We start from the raw sequence: 24,101 nt of genomic DNA on the forward strand, positions 1-24,101 counted from the left end.
TATACAGACCTCCATCAGGTTGCAAACTGAATATAATTTTTTTCTGCATCTAGCTCTGAAAAAATATTTGGCCTTCTAGCAGTGTGTGGGACTTTCTCTATTAGTCCATCTATACTGACCTCCATCAGGTTGCAATCTGAATATAATTTTTTTCTGCATCTAGCTCTGAAAAAATATTTGGGCTTCTAGCAGTGTGTGGGACTTTCTCTATTAGTCCATCTATACTGACCTCCATCAGGTTGCAAACTGAATATAATTTTTTTCTGCATCTAGCTTTGAAAAAATATTTGGCCTTCTAGCAGTGTGTGGGACTTTCTCTATTAGTCCATCTATACTGACCTCCATCAGGTTGCAAATTAAAAATAATTTTTATCTGCATCTAGCTCTGAAAAAATATTTGGGCTTCTAGCTGTGTGTGGGACTTGTTCTATTACTCCATCTATACTGACCTCCATCAGGTTGCAAATTGAATATAATTTTTTTCTGCATCTAGCTCTGAAAAAATATTGGGCTTCTAGCTGTGTGTGGGACTTGTTGTATTAGTCCATCTATACTGACCTCCATCAGGTTGCAAACTGAATATATTTTTTTCTGCATCTACCTCTGAAAAAATATTGGGCTTCTAGCTGTGTGTGGGACTTGTTCTATTAATCCATCTATACAGACCTCCATCAGGTTGCAAACTGAATATAATTTTTTTCTGCATCTAGCTCTGAAAAAATATTTGGCCTTCTAGCAGTGTGTGGGACTTTCTCTATTAGTCCATCTATACTGACCTCCATCAGGTTGCAAACTGAATATAATTTTTTTCTGCATCTAGCTCTGAAAAAATATTTGGCCTTCTAGCAGTGTGTGGGACTTTCTCTATTAGTCCATCTATACTGACCTCCATCAGGTTGCAAACTGAATATAATTTTTTTCTGCATCTAGCTCTGAAAAAATATTTGGCCTTCTAGCAGTGTGTGGGACTTTCTCTATTAGTCCATCTATACTGACCTCCATCAGGTTGCAAATTAAAAATAATTTTTATCTGCATCTAGCTCTGAAAAAATATTTGGGCTTCTAGCTGTGTGTGGGACTTGTTCTATTACTCCATCTATAGTGACCTCCATCAGGTTGCAAATTGAATATAATTTTTTTCTGCATCTACCTCTGAAAAAATATTGGGCTTCTAGCTGTGTGTGGGACTTGTTCTATTAATCCATCTATACTGACCTCCATCAGGTTGCAAACTGAATATAATTTTTTTCTGCATCTAGCTCTGAAAAAATATTTGGCCTTCTAGCAGTGTGTGGGACTTTCTCTATTAGTCCATCTATACTGACCTCCATCAGGTTGCAAATTAAAAATAATTTTTATCTGCATCTACCTCTGAAAAAATATTTGGGCTTCTAGCTGAGTGTGGGACTTGTTCTATTACTCCATCTATACTGACCTCCATCAGGTTGCAAATTGAATATAATTTTTTTCTGCATCTATCTCTGAAAAAATATTTGGCCTTCTAGCAGTGTGTGGGACTTTCTCTATTAGTCCATCTATACTGACCTCCATCAGGTTGCAAACTGAATATAATTTTTTTCTGCATCTAGCTCTGAAAAAATATTGGGCTTCTAGCTGTGTGTGGGACTTGTTCTATTAATCCATCTATACAGACCTCCATCAGGTTGCAAACTGAATATAATTTTTTTCTGCATCTAGCTCTGAAAAAATATTTGGCCTTCTAGCAGTGTGTGGGACTTTCTCTATTAGTCCATCTATACTGACCTCCATCAGGTTGCAATCTGAATATAATTTTTTTCTGCATCTAGCTCTGAAAAAATATTTGGGCTTCTAGCAGTGTGTGGGACTTTCTCTATTAGTCCATCTATACTGACCTCCATCAGGTTGCAAACTGAATATAATTTTTTTCTGCATCTAGCTTTGAAAAAATATTTGGCCTTCTAGCAGTGTGTGGGACTTTCTCTATTAGTCCATCTATACTGACCTCCATCAGGTTGCAAATTAAAAATAATTTTTATCTGCATCTAGCTCTGAAAAAATATTTGGGCTTCTAGCTGTGTGTGGGACTTGTTCTATTACTCCATCTATACTGACCTCCATCAGGTTGCAAATTGAATATAATTTTTTTCTGCATCTAGCTCTGAAAAAATATTGGGCTTCTAGCTGTGTGTGGGACTTGTTGTATTAGTCCATCTATACTGACCTCCATCAGGTTGCAAACTGAATATATTTTTTTCTGCATCTACCTCTGAAAAAATATTGGGCTTCTAGCTGTGTGTGGGACTTGTTCTATTAATCCATCTATACAGACCTCCATCAGGTTGCAAACTGAATATAATTTTTTTCTGCATCTAGCTCTGAAAAAATATTTGGCCTTCTAGCAGTGTGTGGGACTTTCTCTATTAGTCCATCTATACTGACCTCCATCAGGTTGCAAACTGAATATAATTTTTTTCTGCATCTAGCTCTGAAAAAATATTTGGCCTTCTAGCAGTGTGTGGGACTTTCTCTATTAGTCCATCTATACTGACCTCCATCAGGTTGCAAACTGAATATAATTTTTTTCTGCATCTAGCTCTGAAAAAATATTTGGCCTTCTAGCAGTGTGTGGGACTTTCTCTATTAGTCCATCTATACTGACCTCCATCAGGTTGCAAATTAAAAATAATTTTTATCTGCATCTAGCTCTGAAAAAATATTTGGGCTTCTAGCTGTGTGTGGGACTTGTTCTATTACTCCATCTATAGTGACCTCCATCAGGTTGCAAATTGAATATAATTTTTTTCTGCATCTACCTCTGAAAAAATATTGGGCTTCTAGCTGTGTGTGGGACTTGTTCTATTAATCCATCTATACTGACCTCCATCAGGTTGCAAACTGAATATAATTTTTTTCTGCATCTAGCTCTGAAAAAATATTTGGCCTTCTAGCAGTGTGTGGGACTTTCTCTATTAGTCCATCTATACTGACCTCCATCAGGTTGCAAATTAAAAATAATTTTTATCTGCATCTACCTCTGAAAAAATATTTGGGCTTCTAGCTGAGTGTGGGACTTGTTCTATTACTCCATCTATACTGACCTCCATCAGGTTGCAAATTGAATATAATTTTTTTCTGCATCTAGCTCTGAAAAATTATTGGGCTTCTAGCTGTGTGTGGGACTTGTTGTATTAGTCCATCTATACTGACCTCCATCAGGTTGCAAACTGAATATATTTTTTTCTGCATCTACCTCTGAAAAAATATTGGGCTTCTAGCTGTGTGTGGGACTTTTTCTATTAATCCATCTATACAGACCTCCATCAGGTTGCAAACTGAATATAATTTTTTCTGCATCTAGCTCTGAAAAAATATTTGGCCTTCTAGCAGTGTGTGGGACTTTCTCTATTAGTCCATCTATACTGACCTCCATCAGTTTGCAAACTGAATATAATTTTTTTCTGCATCTAGCTCTGAAAAAATATTTGGCCTTCTAGCAGTGTGTGGGACTTGTTCTATTAGTCCACCTATACTGACCTCCATCAGGTTGCAAATTCAAAATAATTTTTTGTCTGCATCTAGCTCTGAAAAAATATTTGGCCTTCTAGCAGTGTGTGGGACTTTCTCTATTAGTCCATCTATACTGACCTCCATCAGGTTGCAAACTGAATATTTTTTTTTCTGCATCTACCTCTGAAAAAATATTTGGGCTTCTAGCTGTGTGTGGGACTTGTTCTATTAGTCCATCTATACTGACCTCCATCAGGTTGCAAATTAAATATAATTTTTTTCTGCATCTAACCCAGCCAATAGTTTTGGCCTAATACCACAGTTTGGCCATTCAGCTCTGCTCGGTTCCCATCCATTGTTTTTTTGTGCAAACAACTCCAGAGTTGTTAATTAGTTAACCACCAAAATGAGTGGAAAAAGGCCTGCTGCTGGTGGAAAGGGGAATAGGCGTGTTGGGAAGGGGAAAAAAGGTTGTGTCCGTGGGGTAGGTGTTAAAGCAACAGTAACATCTGCAGAAGAAAGACCATCTTCCAGCCAAACTAAAATGTCTACTTCTTTTAGCGCACAATGTGATAAGATCCCTTTCTTACGGCCACGCCAATCGCTACAAATTCCAGATGAGGCACAAAAACAGCAGGTGCTTCAACGGATATCAAGTGCTCCTTTAAGTGAGCTCTCCTCCACATCAACTTCAACATCACAAATACTCCAGTCCTCATAGGTGTCACCCCAATCGCACTTGCTTCCTCACAGCTCCCAAATCTCCAGCTGCCCATCTGAGTATGAGGTAGAACAGATGGTTGAGTCTGCAGAGCTGTTTACTCATACTATAGCCTGGGAATCAGAGGTCGACTCCAGCGCTTCTGTGAATCCAGACGAGGAAATGATCTGCACTGATGCCCAGAATCTTTATGAGTCGGATCCAGGACCAGACGCAGAAGGTTCTGACCATAATGTAGACCCTCATTCCCAAACTGTAACTCCTGTTGGTGGAGACAATGAGGAAGACGATGATGAGACTCAAATACCTGATTGCAGCGACAACTTTAGTTTTTTGTCAGGGCAGGAACAGGTTGGCTCTGAGGACGACGGGTGTGATAACGCACAGGGTGATGATGATGAGGTTGGAGATCCCACTTACTGTCAACCCACAGTCAGCCAAGAGATGAGGTCAGCAGAGGAGGTGGAGGAAGATGCTAGTGACGACGAGGTCAGGTTGCGCCTTCCTGGACAGAGACGTAGTACTGGAAGCACGTCAACAACTGCATCCTCAAACACAACTCTGCCTCTCACCACAAGTCATGGTGGCTCTTCAGGTCGCATGGGTGCTAAGCCTTGCATAGCCTGGGAATTTTTTCAGATCGATAAAGATGACCCAACTCGTGTTATCTGTAACATTTGTCAGCAAAAGCTAAGTAGAGGCCAAAAAATACATAGTTTGAGTACTTCATGCATGAACCGGCACATGGACATGAAGCATAAGTTGCAGTGGGAAGCTCAGTGTGCTACAATGCGGCCTAGCCGGCCGGGCCAACCACCGTCTGCCATATCTTGTGCATCCGCGGCCTCTTCATCCTCTGTGACTGGGGGGACAGCAGTCACACCTGTTTTGGGGCGCAGACCTGCCACCTCTTTACCCGCAACAGCCAGCGTGATTGGCAGGTCATCATTTTCTTTGGAGGTGGTAACACCAGCTGGTGTTGAGCGCTGTCCGACATCGATAGCACCACCTTTGGATCAAGGCAACCTAACATGTCTGCCTGCATCTTCCTCACAGACCGGCAGTTTGCCGGGGACACCCTTATCAACCCCGTCTAAGCACAATAGCCAGCCCTCGGTCCCTCAGATGTGGACAAGTAAAAGACCATTTCCTCCTAGCCATGAGAAAGCTAAGAGGTTGAATTTCACCATCTGCAAGCTCTTGGCTACAGAAATGCTGCCTTTCCGCCTGGTGGACACAGAGGATTTTCAAGACCTTATGTCCGTCGCAGTGCCCCAGTACCAGATGCCCAGTCGGCACTACTTCTCAAAGAAAGGTGTGCCTGCGCTCCACCAGCATGTCGCACACAACATCACCGCTTCTTTGAGAAACTCTGTGTGTGACAGGGTGCATTTCACCACAGACACTTGGACGAGTAGGCATGGACAGGGGCGTTACATGTCGCTGACTGGGCACTGGGTAACTATGGTGACAGCAGGACAAGGGGCTGCTGTCCAAGTCTTGCCGTCCCCACGAGTTGTGCGTCAATCCTCTTTATGTCAAAGTTCCTCCACTGCTTCTGCCTCCTCAACCTCCTCTCGGTCTTCCACCTGCACCCAAAGCCTGTCTGGTCATGCCACAAGCTTTCTAACTGCCCAGAAGGGATCCTGCATACCTCCTTACTATGCTGGCAGTAGGGCTCAACGTCATCAGGCGGTTTTTACTTTGAAATGTCTGGGAAATGTGAGTCACACAGCTGAGGAGTTGTGGTCAGCTCTGGAGAACCAATTTCATGAATGGTTGTCTCCACTGGACCTGAAACCAGGGAAGGCCGTGTGCGACAATGCTGCAAACCTGGGTGCGGCCCTTCACCGGGGCAATGTCACACACGTGCCTTGTATGGCTCACGTGTTGAACCTGGTTGTCCAGCAATTTTTAGCCCACTATCCCAGACTAGATGGCCTTCTGCAGAGGGCACGGTCGCTGTGTGCTCACTTCCGCCGTTCGCATCCCGCAGCTCAGCGACTTACATCTCTACAGAAGTCGTTGGGCCTGCCACTTCACCGGCTAAAATGCGATGTGCCTACCCGGTGGAATTCAACTCTGCACATGTTGCAGCGACTGTGGCAGCACCGACAAGCCCTGGTGCAATACGTTCTGACGTATAGCCTGGGCCAACAAGATCCAGAGGTGGGGCAAATCACGCTGGAGGAGTGGTCTCAGATCAGGGACTTATGCACCTTTCTGCACAGTTTTGAAATGGCGACGAAGATGTTTAGTGCTGACGATGCCATTATCAGCATGACTATTCCGGTGATTTACATGCTGGAGCACATGTTAAACAGAATTCGGAGTCAGGTGGTGGCACAAGAGGAGGTGGAGGAAGTAGAGGAGGAGGAGTTGTATGCGGAAGGGCTAACATCTGCAAGGTCCAGACGGTCGGCAGCACCAAGGCGGCAGGCATGTGAGGGTGGGGGAGATGGTTTTACCAGGGCGCATGGTAGCAGCCAAACTAGTGAGGAAGGTGCAGGAGCCCAGGAAGAAGTGGAGGACGAACTGATGGAAGACTCATCAGATGAGGGAGACCTTGATCACATTTCTGTTGTGCGAGGTTGGGGGGAGAGGACAGAGGAAGGAAGCATGATTGTTACCTCGCCACCAACACAACAGGGACTTGGTGCTCCTGGATGCGCAACACACATGAGTGCCTTCTTGTTGCACTACCTGCAACATGACCCTCGAATTGGGAGAATTAGAAATAATCCTGACTACTGGGTTGCCACACTGTTAGATCCCCGGTACAAAAGTAAATTTGCAGAAATTATTCCTGCCATAGAAAGGGATGCACGCATGCAGGAGTATCAGCAGAGACTGTTGCAGAATCTTACATGTGCTTTTCCACAAAACACCAGTGGTGCACGTAGTGAATCTCACAGTTCCAACTTGCCAACCATGGGACCGTCAAGTGTTCAGCACTCAAACCATAACAGAACCACAGTATCTGCTGGTAACATCAATTTTGCGCAATCATTTCACCACTTTTTTAGCCAATCCTTTGCAAGGCCACAGGAGACAAGAAGTCTGACACATAGTCAACGCCTAGAGACGATGGTACAGGAGTATCTCCAAGTAAACATTGAAGCCATGACTGTGTCACTGGACCCTTGCTCTTTTTGGGCTTCCAATCTGGATAAATGGCCGGAGCTAGCCACTTACGCCTTGGAGATCTTGTCATGCCCCGCAGCCAGCGTTCTGTCTGAACGTGTGTTCAGCGCTGCTGGTGGTGTGCTGACAGATAAGCGCATGCGGCTCTCCACTGATAATGTAGACAGACTCACGTTCATAAAGATGAACAAATCATGGATCCGAAACGACTTTTCTACCCCTGTGTCATCCTGGGGAGATTAAAAGATGGATGATTGGTTAAAATCACCCTACCAACCGTTTTAAGCTTTCAAATTACTAATCATGTTTATCTGTATCTTGGCTGGAAAATAATTTGGGCTTTGTAGCAGTGTGCAGCACTGATTCTATTAGGCCATCTATAATAAGCTCCACCAGATTTAAAATTACTAATCATGTTTATCTGTATCTTGGCTGGAAAATAATTTGGGCTTTGTAGCAGTGTGCAGCACTGATCCTATTAGGCCATCTATACTAAGCTCCACCAGATTTAAAATTAATAATAATTTTTAGCTGCATCTAGCCCGGAAAATAATTTTGGGGCTCCGAGATGAGCAAGACACATTAGTGCCTTCTTGCTGCACTACCTGCAACATGACCCTCATATTGTCAGAATTCGAAGTAATCATGACTACTGGGTTGCCACACTCTTAGATCCGCCAATTTTTGAAATTATAAGCATTAGCAGGTTATTAGAAACTGAAATCAAACAGTTTTCAACTCAAAACTTTATTCTAGGTGATGTTACATTTTCACATAGGACCCCTTGTTCGAAAGGAGCTTCTGAACTCTCTCGTCCATTGAATTTGTCAGGTTTTGGATGGTTTCTGCTTCAATTGTTTTGCATGAGGACAGAATACCCTCCCAGAGCTGTTGCTTAGATGTGAACTGCCTCCCGCCGTCATAGACACTCCTTTTGATGATGCTTCAGAGGTTCTGAATGGGGTAGAGGTCAGGGGAGCATGGGGGTCACACCATAAGTTTGTCCCCTTTTATGCCCATATCAGCCAGAGATGCAGATGTTTTATGTGCAGCATGAGATGGTGCATTATCATGCAAAAAAAAGATCTTGCTGTGAAATACACGGTTCTTCTTCTTGAACCATGGCAGGAAGTGCTGTTTGAGAAAATCCACATACATTATGGAGTTCATCTTTAGCGCCTTCAGGGATCCTAAAGGGGCCGACAATCTCTCTCCCCATGATTCCAGCCCAAAACATTACTCCACCTCCTCCTTGTTGGCGCTGTAGCCGTGTTTGCGTGGGGTGTCCATCAACCAGCCATCCTCCACTCCATCCATCTGGACCATCGAGCGCTGCACGGCACTCATCCGTGAACAAAACAGTTTTGAAATCAGTCTTCATGTAATGTTTGGCCCACTGGAGCCGTTTCTGCTTGTGTGAAGTGGATAGAGGAGGTCGACAGGATGGCGTATGCACAGCTGCAAACCTCTGAAGGACCCTGCATCTTGTTGTTCGGGGGACGTTGGAGGCACCAGCAGCTTCAAAAACTTGTCTGCTGCTATGACAAGGCTTTTTTGCCGCTGCTCTTTTAACCTGACGTAATTGCTTGTAGGAAAGAGTCCTCAATTTGCCCTTATCAGCACGCACACGTGTGTACTGTGAATCAGCTACATACTTCTTGATTGCCAAGACACTTCATCCTGATCATCGCACAATGTTGATTGTAGTCATGCCTTGACCTAAACACTCCACAATTTGTTGCTTCTCAGCAGCCGACACATCCTTTTTCTTTCCCATTTTGGTAGAAAATGTAGGCTGCTTAATAATGTGAGACAGCCTTCTTAAGTTGTCTTGCCTTTCATTGGACACACCTGCCAAACTAATTAGCACAGGTGTCTGCAATTGCTTACAGTGATATAAAGAGCCCTGACACACATCACCATCAATGAGTTTAACTGACAAACAAACAAATTCTTCCTTTATCACTCCTAAACACTTTTTGCATAATAATTTGGAACACAGTGTACATGTGCTTTTCCACAAAACACCAGTGGTTCACGTAGTGAATCTTACAGTTCTAACTTGCCAACCGTGGTCTGTATGGAGTTGTTCAATAAAGGGCCCAAAATTAAGATAACATAGATGGGAGAGGTCTCTATGAATAGGAATTCCTAAGTATTTGATACCCTGTGAGGGCCAGGCAAAGGGAGAGTTGGACTGGATGGAATCCTATATGGATTTGGGGAGGGAGACATCGAGGGCCTCAGACTTCGCTGCATTTATTTTAAAATTTGACCATGTAACAAAGTGATCTATTTCAGCCATAACAGCATGGATGGATATATGTGATTGAGTGATATATACTAGGACATCATCAGCAAAGAGAGAGCACTTGTACTCGGTGCCTCCCACCTCAATCCACCTAATATTGGGGTTATGGTGAATTGATGAGAGCAGGTGCTCCGTCACTAGGATGTATAAGAGAGGGGACAGAGAACATCCCTGCCTTGTCCCATTGGTGATTGTGAAAGGTGATGAAAATGTTCTGACGCGCCCCCTGGGCCTTGGGACACCCGGAGCCGGACCCTTTTTGGTGGATGCTGGTGGTTGTAGTCTCCGTGGCGGCGACCCGGTTCCGTGGCTCAGGGCGGTCAAACCAGTGGCGGAACTATTTATGTGGTTTTGATGTTTAAATGTCCGACTACGCCACCCGTGGATTGCGGTCAGAGTGAACCGCCGCTCCAGGGCAGACCGCTGAGGCTGGTGTTGTGGGTACAGCAGAGCGTAGCATAACTCCCCATGGGAGGAGTATAGCCTCAGGGCAGTGTATGCGGAGGATGGGGGTGATGGTGCAGGGCAGCAGCAGTAACGACACGGAGTCAGTGATGCAGTCCAGGGCCTTTACTCACAGTTCTTATTATCCAGACCACGTCTGCAGGTAACGGCTGCCCACGTCGTACTGTGCTCACCAGGTGAGGGGCTCAGACAACTCCCGGATAACTTTGGAGCACTTCACAGGACCCCCTTTGTGTGTCCTTTGTCTGGCCTTTCTTACCAACCCTTCTGTCCGGCTGCCTCGGGCCTCCTCTTGGTAAACTTGGCGCCAGTTTCCCTGACCCTATGTGGTGCCTTCCTAGCGGGTGTAGAGAGGGGCTGCGCCACATAAAATGTCACAGCCTCCGGTTTCTAGCTGAGGGTCGTTTCCTGCCTCCACTAGTTTCGGGGACCGGTCTCCCCCTTTGGCCTGACCCCTCCACACAGGTGGATTCGGGCGTGCGGTGGCGACTCGCCCGTCCGCACCCCTGGGATCCCTTCATTCCTCGTTCCTGGAGCCTTCTCCGCTCCTCTTCCTTCCTTCTCCCTCTTCCAGACCTGGGCCTCTGTTACTAGGCCCGTCTCCGGAGCAGAGCTCATGCAGAGCCCCTGCTCCCTGCCACTTCTGCTCAGACTTCTCTGCACTGAACTAAGATGGTGCCCACCTTTTATACTCCCTTCTCAATGCACCCAGGAACTGCTTCCTCCCTGCTCCTGCACTACAGGGTTCCCCTTCCTCAGTGTTCCCTCCCCCCACTCCAGCCAGGGACAGGGACTGTCGTGCCCATCTCAGGGGCATATTGGTCGCCCTGCCCCACGGCAATGTGGTGTAATGCATGCAGGTGTCGGGTCCTGATCCACACTCCATCCTTACCTGAGAGTGAGATATCACACCTCTGGGTGAGGTGCAATACCTCTGTAGCAACCGAGCCCTCGGGGTAATACAGTTCCATTTATCTTCAGCCTAGGTGACGTATTGCGATACAGGGCCGTGATTTTGGCTATAAAAGGGTCCCCTAGACCCCTACCCCAACCTTTTTAAGAGAATCATATATGGCGTGTCAGGAGACTCTATGGAATGCTTTCTCAGCATCCAACGAGAGTATCTAATTACAAATTGTTAACTGCATCTAGCCCAGGAAATACTTTGTGCCTAGTAGCAGTGTATGCTAGTCAGCGGATTATCCCGGCTGTTAAGCAAGCTACACCACCTGTAGTTTTGACACTTAATTTTTTCAAAGGAAATGCTTCGGGACCACGGGATACTCAGTGAAGAGCATCAGGAGGCACCCCAAGGCATAGGGGCTGGGACTGGCAGTAGGATGCCTTGCGGTGGACAGCCGAGCTCGATCCTTATAAAAGCTTTTTAACTGCAGCAGCTTTAGTGGACGCTACTGGAGCTGAAATTACGCGGCTGCTGGCATGAGACTTGCCCTCCAATAGATCCTTGTAAATGGATTTAAAGTGTATTCATTCAAATTAGAGAGACAATTTAAATTAAAAAGCTTAGAGCTGCCTCCACCACAGGGGGGCTCGCTCGACCCACCAGCGGACAGGCACCAGTATTGGGAGAGGGGGGCTGGCCTTCAGGGTTCACCGCGGCTCTGGCACAAACCCGGCGACACGGAGGTGGCACGGGCAGGAGCGGACTGAACGTGTCGGCTTCTCACTTTTTGGATTTTAGAAGGGCATGACATGCCTATATCTGTGTCTCCCCCTCCTTTTACTCCTCCACCTCTTTTCTTTTCGCATGACTATATGTACTTGTCACTTTTCCATGTGTTAGTTGTGTCTTCTGAGCAGTTTGTCAGCTTTTGGACACGTTTGAAGGTGTTTTCTATGTGTTTCTATGTGTTTTTGTTTGCCTGCCATTGGTTTTAATGGTGTTCGAAGGTGTTCGACGAACAGTTCGACGAACAGTTCGGCGAACACACGGGTGTTCGACGAACCGAACCGAACTCGAACACTACGGGGGTGGCTCAACACTAATGCTAACTTCTATCATCATCATCATGCTCCTCACCTTGGCACTCTCAACTACCCTGATGGAGAAGCCAGGGCCCACCGGAGGAGTCTGGTTCTCTGGTGGACTCGTCCAATGCTGCCCTAAAGCAGGCCGGGCTAAGAAAAGTGTGTGGGGGGATGTTCCAAGGAGAAATAGGGGCGGCTGGGGACCTTTTATGGACACCCGGCTGCCCCCAGGCGTCTGGGGACTGTGTGTGGACACCCGGCCGTGGGGTGTCTGGGGGCCGATTATGGACACCCGGCCGCCCCCTGGCGGCTGGGGACCAAGTGTGGACACCCGGCCGGGCGGCTGGGGACTGCGTATGGATACCAGGCCGCCAACACAGCCATGACGTGGTGACCAGATTCCGCCTCCACATGCCTAAAAGGCCCAATTTCAAGTGCAAGCAAGCAAGCAGTATGGTATTGCAGCCTGGGGGTGGGTGGGTGGCAGGCTGCACGCTTACGCTTGCATTCCAAGAAAACAAAGCAGATGCTAACTTGTATTATCATCATCATGCTCCTCACCTTGGCACTCTTAACTACCCTGATGGAGAAGCCAGGGCCCACAGGAGGAGACAGGTTCTCTGGTGGGCTCGTGCAATGCTGCCCTAAAGCATGCCGGGCTAAGAAAAGTGTGTGGGGGGATGTTCCAAGGAGAAATAGGGGCGGCTGGGGACCGTTTATGGACACCCGGCTGTCTCCAGGCGGCTGGGGACCATGTGTGGACACCCAACCGCGAGGCAGCTGGGGACCGAGTATGGACACCCGGCCACCCCCTGGCGGCTGGGGACCGAGTGTGGACACCCGACCGCCAGGCGGCTGGGGACTGAGTATGGATTCCAGACCGCCAACGCAGCCATGACGTAGTGGCCAGATTCCGCCTCCACATGCCTTAAAGGCCCAATTTCAAATGCAAGCAAGCAGTATGGTTTTGCAGCCTGGGGGTGGGTGGGTGGTTGGCTGCATATTTGCGCTTGCATTGCAAGGAATGGGGGAGGCACAATTGAACAGTACCCTGGGACAAGAACTTGCACGGGGATAGTTGCAAGTCTGCATCTTCTGATGCGGCAAGGATGACTTCTGAAGGGCACACTTTTAGGCAGTGACCTGGGAGTCAGAGATTCTTCCAGGCGTCTTCCCCATGCTGTTCCCATGTCTTTTCAGCACTGTATGCATGTGTCACACAGCACATGGCCAGATAAGGTTGTAAAATGTTAAAATGACATTTCCCGGTGAATGCATTTGTCACGGTTGAAAGCAGTACAAAAGTGCAAAAACGCAGAAAAAATGCTACTTGTGAACATAGCCCAAGGTGTGCAGGAGTATTTTTTGGGGGGTTATTTATTTTACCTTATACACAAGTCTTTACCCTGGAAAGGAGCTTCCTTAACATATTTCACAGGAAAGCAGTTTCAGTTTCATTTTTGAACGTTTTATTGTGAGCCCATAAAAGTAGCTTAATACCTCTGACCACGTTGTTGACTGCAGTGACCTGGGGGTCAGAAATGCTTTCTGGGGCGATCCCAATGCTGTCCCAATGTCATTTGAGCACTGTCATTATCGTTTTGGGCACTTGTTAGGCTTCTAAAAGACTGCCGGGATTGCCGCCGCAAAAATGCTCGGGTCTCTCATAGACTAACATTGGGCTCGTTGCTCGAGGAAGAACAGGAGCTGGTATCATGCGCTGTAGATGGTAGTACCTGCACAACTTTCATACCATCGGTTCAGCGTGGGTGGCCTGAGGACAGGGGGGAGGAGGAGGAGGAGGAGGAGAGCATGGTTAGTCGTCATCTTGGTGAGGACACGGAAGCCTTGCCCGTTACCAGTGTGGCACGCATGGCTGACTTTATGTTACGCTGCCTTAACCGTGACCCTCGCGTTGTCAAAATATTGGGTGACAGTCATTACTGGTTGGTGACACTTTTAGACCCCCTCTACAAGGAGAACTTTCACTCTCTTATTCCTGAGGTGGAGAGGTCTACAAAAATGGTGCAGTACCAGAAGGCCCTTGCTGCAGAACTGTTTAAAAAATTCCCATCTGAACACGCTAGCGGCAGAGGTCACAGTTCGTTGCCCAACCAAGGCGTACAGGCGAGAGAGACGCAAACTCCAATCCAGCAGAGGCAGGGAACACTGTCAACGTTCTGGGACAGTTTTATGAGACCCACCCAGCTTACAGGCCCTGAGGCTCGAGGTACTCTCACAAGGAGTGGAAAGTTTCTAAAGATGGTGAGGGAGTACCTTGTCGACTGTACCAGCATCCTCCGTGATTCCTCTGTGCCTTTTAATTATTGGGTATCCAAGCTGGACACTTGGAATGAACTCACTCTGTACGCCTTGGCGGTCCTGGCCTGCCCTGCCGCTAGCGTGTTATCGGAGCCTGTTTTTAGTGCCGCTGGGGGAATTATAACTGATAAGTGCACTCGCCTGTCAACTGACAATGCTGACAAGCTGACCCTTAGGAAAATGAACAAGGGCTGGACTGGGCCAGACTTCTCATCACCACCAAATGACAGCAGAGTAACATAAAGTCAAATCCACTGTGTTATTTCGGGAGGTGTATTCCCATGCACCGTTTCACACCCACACATGGGTATACGCTTCCTCATTTCGGCTGTTTTTTGCTCTTCTCCTTATCCTCAGCCTCCACCACCACTATACCACCAGGGTGACCGTGGTCCGTGCTGCTGGCATTGCAATTTCCTCCGTCCTAATTTTTGGCAGCTTTTGCTTTGAAGGCATAGGCAAAGACTATGGGAGACCCACTCCCCAATAATGGGAATAATGTTTTTAATATGCTGTACTGCATGGGTCTTGTAATGGGCATTAAAACCGTCTTGTTAAGCTACTGTGACCTCCACGTCTCTTTCAAGGGGCATTAAAACCGTATTGTTAAACCACTCTGAACTCCACGTCTCTTCCAAGATGCATTAAAACCGTCTTGTTAAGCTACTGTGACCTCCACGTCTCTTCCAAGGGGCATTAAAACCGTCTTGTTAAACTACTCTGACCTCCACGTCTCTTCCAAGGGGCATTAAAACCATCTTGCTAAACCACTCTGACCTCCACGTCTCTTCCAAGGGGCATTAAAACCGTCTTGCTAAGCTTCTGTGACCTCCACGTCTCTTCCAAGGGGCATTAAAACCATCTTGTTAAACCAATCTGACCTCCACGTCTCTTCCAAGGGGCATTAAAACCGTCTTGTTGAACCACTCTGACCTCCACCTCTCTTCCAAGGGGTATTAAAACCATCTTGTTAAGCTACTGTGAACTCCACGTCTCTTCCAAGGGGCATTTAAACCATCTTGTTAGGCTACTGTCACCTCCACGTCTCTTCCAAGGGGCATTAAAACCATCTTGTTAAACCACTCTGACCTCCACGTCTCTTCCAAGGGGCATTAAAACCGTCTTGTTAAGCTCCTGTGATCGCCACCACTTTTCCGAGGGGCATTAAAACCACCTTGTTAAGCTACTGGGACCTCCACGTCTCTTCTGAGGGGCATTAAAAGCGTCTTGTTAATCTACTGGGACCTCCACATCTATTCTGAGGGGCATTAAAAGCGTCTTGTTAAGCTACTGGGACCTCCACCACTTTTTCGAGGGGCATTAAAAGCGTCTTGTTAAGCTACTGGGACCTCCACGTCTCTTCTGAGGGGCATTAAAAGCGTCTTGTTAACCCTGTTCGACCTCCACCATTTTTCCGAGGGGCATTAAAAGCGTCTTGTTAAGCTACTGGGACCTCCACGTCTCTTCTGAGGGGCATTAAAAGCGTCTTGTTAAGCTACTGGGACCTCCACGTCACTTCTGAGGGGCATTAAAAGCGTCTTGTTAAGCTACTGCAACCTCCACCACTTTTCCGAGGGGCATTAAAAGCGTCTTGTTAAGCTACTGGGACCTCCACGTCTCTTCTGAGGGGCATTAAAAGCGTCTTGTTAAGCTACTGGGACCTCTACGTCTCTTCTGAGGTGCATTAAAAGCGTCTTGTTAAGCTACTTCGACCTCCAGCACTTTACCGATGGGCATTAAAAGCATCTTGTTAAGCTACTGGGACCTCCACGTCTCTTCTGAGGGGCATTAAAAGCATCTTGTTAAGCTACTGGGACCTCCACCACTTTTTCGAGGGGCATTAAAACCATCTTGTTAAGCTACTGGGACCTCCACGTCTCTTCTGAGGGGCATTAAAAGAGTCTTGTTAAGCTGCTGTGACCTCCACCACTTTTCCGAGGGGCATTAAAGCGTCTTGTTAAGCTACTGGGATCTCCATGTCTTTTCCGAGGGGCATTAAAACCGTCTTGTTAAGCTACTGTGACCTCCACGTCTCTTCAAAGGGGCATTAAAAGAGTCTTCTTAAGCCACTCTGAACTCCACAGCTCTTCCAAGGGGCATTGAAATGTTGTTTTTAATTACCTCTAACCTCCATGACTCTTCCAACAGGCATTGCATTTTCTCCTAATTTTAGTCAGCTTTTGCTTTTCAATGAAAAGGCGAAAACTAAGGGAGACCCACTCCCCAATAATGGGTAGAAGGTTTTTAGTATGCTGTAATCCACGTCTGTTTCATGGGGAATTGCAGTTCCTCATAATTCTTGGAAAGCCTTCCATTCACTGCTTAGGCCAACAGTGTACAGGAGACCCAGTTGCTATAAATGGAAAAAACGGTTTAGTTAAGGCCTTCTGACCTTCATGTCATTTCCAAGGGGCATTGGAGTTCCTCAAAATTTTTGGTAGGCATTGCACTCACTGTATGCCCTATAACTTTGTAGCCGAACCGCTCATTTTGTTACAGAAACATATCCTACAAGACATATGTGGTTGACTGGCCTGATTTTGATGTGAATGGTCCCTGTTCCTCCTGCTCTTTCTCCTTTGCCACTACCTCATCCATCATTTTTCACCTGAAGCTTTGTTTTAACGGGAGTCATAGAACTGGGATAGTAGCAGGAAAACATCCAGCAATCCTCGTAGGAGGTAGGATATGCTCCAAAACGCTGACCACCTCAGGCCTAGCCGATACTACATACATGCGTTTGCATGCCAAGAAAACAAAGCAGATGCTAACTTGTATCATCATCATCATGTTCCTCACCTTGGCACTCTCAACTCCCCTGATGGAGAAGCCAGGGCCCACCGGAGGAGTCTGGTTCTCTGGTGGGCTCGTCCAATGCTGCCCTAAAGCAGGCCGGGCTAAGAAAAGTGTGTGGGGGGATGTTCCAAGGAGAAATAGGGGCGGCTGGGGACCGTTTATGGACACCCGGCTGCCCCCAGGCGGCTGGGGACCGTGAGTGGACACCGGGCCGCGAGGCAGCTGGGGACCGAGTATGGACACCCGGCCGCCCCTTGGCAGCTGGGGACCGAGTGTGGACTCCCGGCCGCTGGGCAGCTGGGGACTGAGTATGGATTCCAGGCCGCCAACACAGCCATGACGTGGTGGCCAGATTCCGCCTCCACATGCCTAAAAGGCCCAATTTCAAGTGCAAGCAAGCAGTATGGTATTGCAGCCTGGGGGTGGGTGGGTGGCAGGCTGCACACTTACGCTTGCATTCCAAGAAAACAAAGCCGATGCTAACTTCTATCATCATCATCATGCTCCTCACCTTGGCATTCTTAACTCCTCTGATGGAGAAGCCAGGGCCCACCGGAGGAGTCTGGTTCTCTGGTGGGCTTATCCAATGCTGCCCTAAAGCAGGCCGGGCTAAGAAAAGTGTGTGGGGGGATGTTCCAAGGAGAAATAGGGGCGGCTGGGGACCGTTTATGGACACCCGGCAGCCCCCTGGTGGCTGGGGACCGAGTGTGGACACACGGCCGCCAGACGGCTGGGGACTGAGTATGGATTCCAGACCGCCAACACAGCCATGACGTAGTGGCCAGATTCCGCCTCCACATGCCTTAAAGGCCCAATTTCAAGTGCAAGCAAGCAGTATGGTATTGCAGCCTGGGGGTGGGTGGGTGGTTGGCTGCATATTTGCGCTTGCATTGCAAGGAATGAGGGAGGCACAATTGAACAGTGCCCTGGGACAAGAACTTGCACGGGGATAGTTGCAAGTCTGTATCTTCTGATGCGGCAAGGATCACTTCTGATGGGCACACTTTTAGGCAGTGACCTGGGTGTCAGATATGCTTCCAGGGGTCTTCCCCATGCAGTTCCCATGTCTTTTCAGCACTGTATGCATGTGTCACACAGCACATGGCCCGATAAGGTTGTAAAATGCTACAATGACATTTCCCGGTGAATGCATTTGTCACGGTTGAAAGCAATACAAAAGTGCAAAAACGCATAAAAAATGCTACTTGTGAACATAGCCCAAGGTGTGGAGGAGAATTTTTGTTTTTGGTTATTTATTTTACCTTATACACAAGTCTTTACCCTGGAAAGGAACTTCCTTAACATATTTCACAGGAAAGCAGTTTATTGTGAGCCCGTAAAAGTGGCTTAATACCTCTGACCACGTTGTTGACAGCAGTGACCTGGGGGTCAGAAATGCTTCCTGGGGCGATCTCCATGCTGTCCCCATGTCATTTTAGCACTGTCACTATCGTTTTGGGCACTATTTAGGCTTTCTACAGACTGCCGGGGGTGCCGCCGGAAAAATGCTCGGGTCTCCCATAGACTAACATTGGGCTCGTTGCTTGGGTCGAGCACCCGAGTATCACGGAGAGCTCGGCCCGAGCTTAGAGCATCCGAGCATTTTAGTGCTCACTCAACACTAATCACAACTAAAACAAAATCCCTTCAGCAACAGTTCTCTTATTAACTCCTCAACAGTGGAACCACAAGTCCCAGCATTACCTACTCACTCATTGATGTAGCAGGTCTGGGTTCACACAAGGATCCAGCTTGGGGCTGTAGGGTCCAGATGCCCGGGACACTGGACTTGTTCCCTTAGATAAGCCAGGTGGTGGTGGCATCTCCTGGTAACCTGGCTGGTCTGCAGATGTGGTTCAGCTGTAGGATTATCTTCTCCCCTCATGCACTGAGCAGCCAGACTAGTAGCACTCACTCTGTGCCTCTGTTGTCTGCTCTCTAGGATTAGTCTCTTACATGTATAACATGGTGGATTGCACCCATTTCTCTGTCTGCCGCTAGCGGCACTCTTCTTGTCCAACCTGCTCAGCCAATCAGTCCCTTCCTCTGCTGCTCCTCCTCTCCTATGATACATAGAGGAGCAATGTCTGCTCGGAGTTGCAGTCCAGGGCGGTGCAGCAAAAGAATCATTAATGTCTGATGCTGTGAATGCCTGTGTAATCCTCGGAGTTTCTGTACACATAGGTCACACTCCAGATGTTACACATGTATTACATATGTGGCGCCCCTGCGGGTCCAGTTGCCACAAAGGTACTGCATCTCAGCCAGAGGTGTGGTACCCCACTCTCAGGTAAGGAGGGAGCACTACCCGGGAACCAAACACTCACATCCAACACTACACACCATATTGCTGCACCCAAATTCTTTTTACAAAAGCAAAATGACGCCCACGCGTGCGCAGTAGCATCTTTCGGCAAACAAGAGATGCTACTGCCCATGCACTGGCCGCCGAAGCCATTTTGGGGAATGTAAATTTCACTTTGTGACACAAATTACACAGTCAGTATGTAAAATAGTAGGAAGGTCACTGAAAGCACAGTGACCTGTCACAAGGCAGAGATAGCCATATATGAATACAAAATGAGAGCACCAGAGCACATACATATCATTCTGTCAGAAATGAATGTAAAGATTATAAAAGAACCACTGGACGGATTTCACCAACAAAGGTATCATTTTACTCAGTATAATGGCGCCCACCTGACAGTGTATGTGTATGTACAATCCTGCTGACAGGTGCGTTTTATGCCATTCGGTGCTTGTTTACAGGCCTCCTTAAACAGGATTGCGAAGAAAGAGTGGCAGAGAATGAGTCAGGCTTGGTGAGGATTCTGCCTATGAGCAGATTAAAGGTACTCCAGATTTTGTGGTCAGTATAGATAGTCACCCGGAATTTAGCTCGTTCAAGATGATGTTGCCTTTTTCAAGGCCCAATTTTATGGCTAAGAGTTCACGGTCACCAATGGAATAATTCTGCTTTGCTGGAGAAAATTTCCTGGAGAAGAATCCACAGGAATGATTTCTTGCTTTTGAGGAATTTTGCCAGAGAACTTCCTCTACACCAATTTCAAAGGCATCCATTTTAAGGAAGAATAATCTGTCCACATCAGGATGGTGCAGGACTGGAGCAGTAGAAAATCAAGACTTAAGTTCTTGAAAGGCTTGAAGGCCGAAGATTTTGACCAGTTCCAGGAATTTGCGCCCTCCGAGTCAGAGCAGTTAGGGGAGCAACCGCTTGATAGTAGTTTTTAATAATCTGGTGGTAATAATAAGCAAAATTGAGAAATCTTTGAAGGGTCTTGAGACCAACTGGCCATGGTCAATCCCATATGGAGGAAAAGTTCTCTAGGTCCATAGGAAGATCACCAGATCACTAGGAGAGATGATGTAGACATGGAATGGCAATTTCTGTCGCTCAAACAGACATTTCTCTAACTTGGCATAAAGGTGGTTTTGTTGTAGTCTCATTAGAATGGAGTGGCCAGGCAAAAAGAGTCTAATTCTCTGGAGAAGATTAGGATGTCATCCAGATAGACTAAGACATATTGATACAGGACATTATGAAAAATCTAATTCACAAAGTGCTCGAACACAGCCAACATATTGCAAAATCTAAAAAGCATCACTAGATATTCTTAATGACCATTGCTAGTGTTGAAACCTGCTTTCCATTCATCACCCTTTTTGATGAGGATTAGGTTATAAACGCCATGAAAGTGTAATTTAGTGAAAACGGTAGCACCTTTAATCCTGTCAAATAACTCAGATATGACTGGCAATGGATAACGGTCTTTCAGAGTGATTTTATTCAGGCCCCAATAGTCTATGCATGGTCTCAGAGACCCATCTTTCTTTTTAACAAAGAAGAAACCTGCTCCAGCTGAAGATGAAGATTTTCAAAGAATCTCTTCTCTTGATTTTCTTTATTGTAGGCAAACATTGCCTCAGTCTCTAGGAGAGATAGAGGATAAACTTTTCCTCTTGGATAACTATAAGAAAGGGAATAGCACTGTTATACAGCCGATGAAGAGGTAGCGTCTCGGCCCACTGCTTGGAGAAGACATCTGCAAAGTCCTTGTAGGAAGCAGGCAAATTGGAGGTAGTGGATGCAGAAGAGAGTTTCAGAGGAAGTGGCTGGGGTAGAGTTTTGAGGCAATTGCGAAAACAAGATGGACCCCACTAGGTAAAGTGGTCAGTTGACAAGTCTATGATCGGAGCATGGAGCCATAGCCATGAATGTCTCCAAAGCACTGATGCATCAGAAAGTGGCAAAATTATAAAAGAAATTTCATTGACGTGTATTGCACCAATCTGTAGAATTACTAGTCTGAATCGTTACCTTCTCTGTCCGGAAATGGATACGATGACCAGGAATTGCAAAGCCATTTGTGGAGATTAGCTTTAGAGGTGTCCTCAAGGAAAACAAAGAAAATTTCAGCCTTTTGGCCAAAGAGAAGTCCATAAATTTCACTGCTGCTCTGGAAACAATGAATGCTTGTTGTGTGAATACAGAGGAACCAAAGGAAATAGTCATAGGCATGAGTAATTTTTCTTTAGTGGAGGACAGGGCTAATCCCAGGGCGATACTTCCTTCCTCATCTTTCCTTCCTCGTCTAGGGTCTGAAGTTTCTGTTTGGCCTTCAATTTGGAACAGTTTATGCAAGAGTGATCCTGTTCACCACTATATAAACAGTGTCCTTGTGAAAGTCAACAGGATCTTGACAAACTCTTCCAACCTACTGTATGAGGGGATTTTGAAGATGTTCTCTGAAGTGAGACATGAGAATCCAAAGTTTTTTCCCTAGGTTGTTCATTAAAGGGATTTTTGCTACTTCATATGAGAGCAGCATGATGAAGGAAAAGAGAACTTGATTCCAACAATGTATTGGTTAATTTACAAGGTGCAGAAGTTGTAACACAATCAGAGTTCTTAGATGTAGGATGAAGCATAGCTCAGAGAGCTATCCCTGCCCACACCATAGCTTTCTATGTACACAGTCTATAAACAGAGAGCTGCTTATCACAGGAAGGGGCATGGTTGGACTAGGTCTCATGCACTGCTGTAGTCCGAGTGGTGATATGTTCCTGGTGATAAAACCTTCATTATAAGTAAACAACAGCACATAGCTCGATAAGTGGCACATTACTGAATCTAGTGTTTTAACCCCTAGATCATGCTGTTCAGATTCTGACAGATTCCTTTGAAAGCGCAAGTGTCCACACCAGTAGCAAGGGAAATTCATCAAGTGAAGAAGGCTACTCCCATGTTCATCTTTAACACAACTAGACAGGCCGGCGCAGAAGACAGCCAGGAGAGCATCATTTCTCCGGGCCAATTTAGCAGACAGGGTACAGAACTGGGTGGCATGATATGAGTTAATCCATTGTTATAGCCATAGTATGGAATCAGCAGCTGAGTGAACGTGACCTGGTTCATTGAACACTCCAAGTAATGCAGCCAGGAATTATGGTGGAGAATGCATCATAGGATTGTCACACTCCCACAATGGCTCAGCCCAGAATAGGGCATCTCCAGACAGTAAAGAAAAAATATATGCCACTTTGAACTGTTCAGAAATAAATTGCTGAGGACACAATTCAAAGTGTACGGTGCATTGGTTCACAAAACCCCGGCATGCCTTAGGATTGCCATTAAAACAAGCAGGAGTGGGCAAATATGGAGATGTTTCCCAAGTTGAGTGTTAAAGGTATTAGGCTGTGGCAGGTATTGATGACCTGGTGGTGAATCTGCAGAAGTCTGAGGTAGTGCTTCCATGCAGGCTGAAAGATTTTGCACAACCTGGACAAGTTCATGTTTTGTGATTGCAAATTGCACCAACAGACAGTTCATCTGTATCTGTGGCTGCTGCACCTTTAGAGCCCATGGTCTTGGGATTCTTTTATGCTCATCTGGCGAGGTGGATCTTAAAAATCTCAGGTCCGGAGTTGACACAGCAAGCAGGAAGGCATGTGATAAGTGAAGATTTGGCACACTCAGGAATCTTAGTAGTAGAAGGGCTAGTGCAGTGGAACCCAGCAGGGATGGAAGTATGTTAAAGCACATTATGCATAGAAGGTGGAGCACACCAAACAAAGAAGTCTAGAGTCTCAATCCAAAGACATAGGTATGTGTGTCAATGGGCCTTAATTAGGTCTATGGAGATGATGTAATTGACCCACACTGGGCAATTTGCAAAACCCAATGTGGAGCACAACAGTGGGCGGGGATCCAGGAGAAGGAAGCGGAGCCCGGGATACACTGGCCATGTGTGTAACATTTATAATGTTTACTGCACTCTTAGTTATATTTACACATAGCAGATTTGTTGTAAAAATTTCTACAACTACTATTTGAATACAGTTGTTTTAGTGGCATGCACATAGATTTCTGCAAGACCTATTCAAATGAATGAGGCTCATAGAAATATCGACAGATGCGGCTTTTTTTTTTGCTACCAAAACCAACCAGTGCAATAGTCACCATTTTCCTCTTTTGTGAATCTCTTTCATATTTAGTATATGTGATACCTGGAAGACAGCAAAGCTGCAGCTATGGCAGGTAATGGTTTCAAATGATTTGTATGATTATACCTTTTATCGTTTTAAGAACAGGGTTTCACATTAACTAATAAAATAAATAGTGAAACAATTCATTGGGATTTCATAGAAGGCATACACGCTTGGCTAGAGGGATGTTAACCTCTCTTTATAAAATTGAAATTGCTTTGGGCAAATATAGAAAGGAACAAGACAAGTCTTGCTGAATATTTATCTCTGGAGGTTTTACTGTGTATGACTCTCTCACCTTTTTATTTCATAAGGCTATAAAAATTGCATTTTTTTCATCGTTTGAAGCGGACTTCC

The 24,101-nt window shown here is 46.3% G+C and overlaps 1 protein-coding gene across 1 annotated transcript in view; it reads right to left on the reverse strand.

The window, feature by feature from the left end:
- The window catches only part of LOC141157188 (uncharacterized), a 96,658-nt gene extending 76,340 nt beyond the window's left edge, over nt 1–20,318 (reverse strand). The window contains exon 1 of the mRNA XM_073644190.1: nt 20,125–20,318. Within this exon, the coding sequence (XP_073500291.1) occupies nt 20,125–20,318 (194 nt within the window). The remainder of the gene's footprint in view (nt 1–20,124) is intronic.
- Between the last annotated feature and the right edge of the window lie 3,783 nt (nt 20,319–24,101).

This window comes from Phyllobates terribilis, unplaced genomic scaffold (genome assembly GCF_046119375.1).
Source record: "Phyllobates terribilis strain yellow unplaced genomic scaffold, ASM4611937v1 Scaffold_1__5_contigs__length_1240528914, whole genome shotgun sequence".
NCBI lineage: Eukaryota > Metazoa > Chordata > Amphibia > Anura > Dendrobatidae > Phyllobates > Phyllobates terribilis.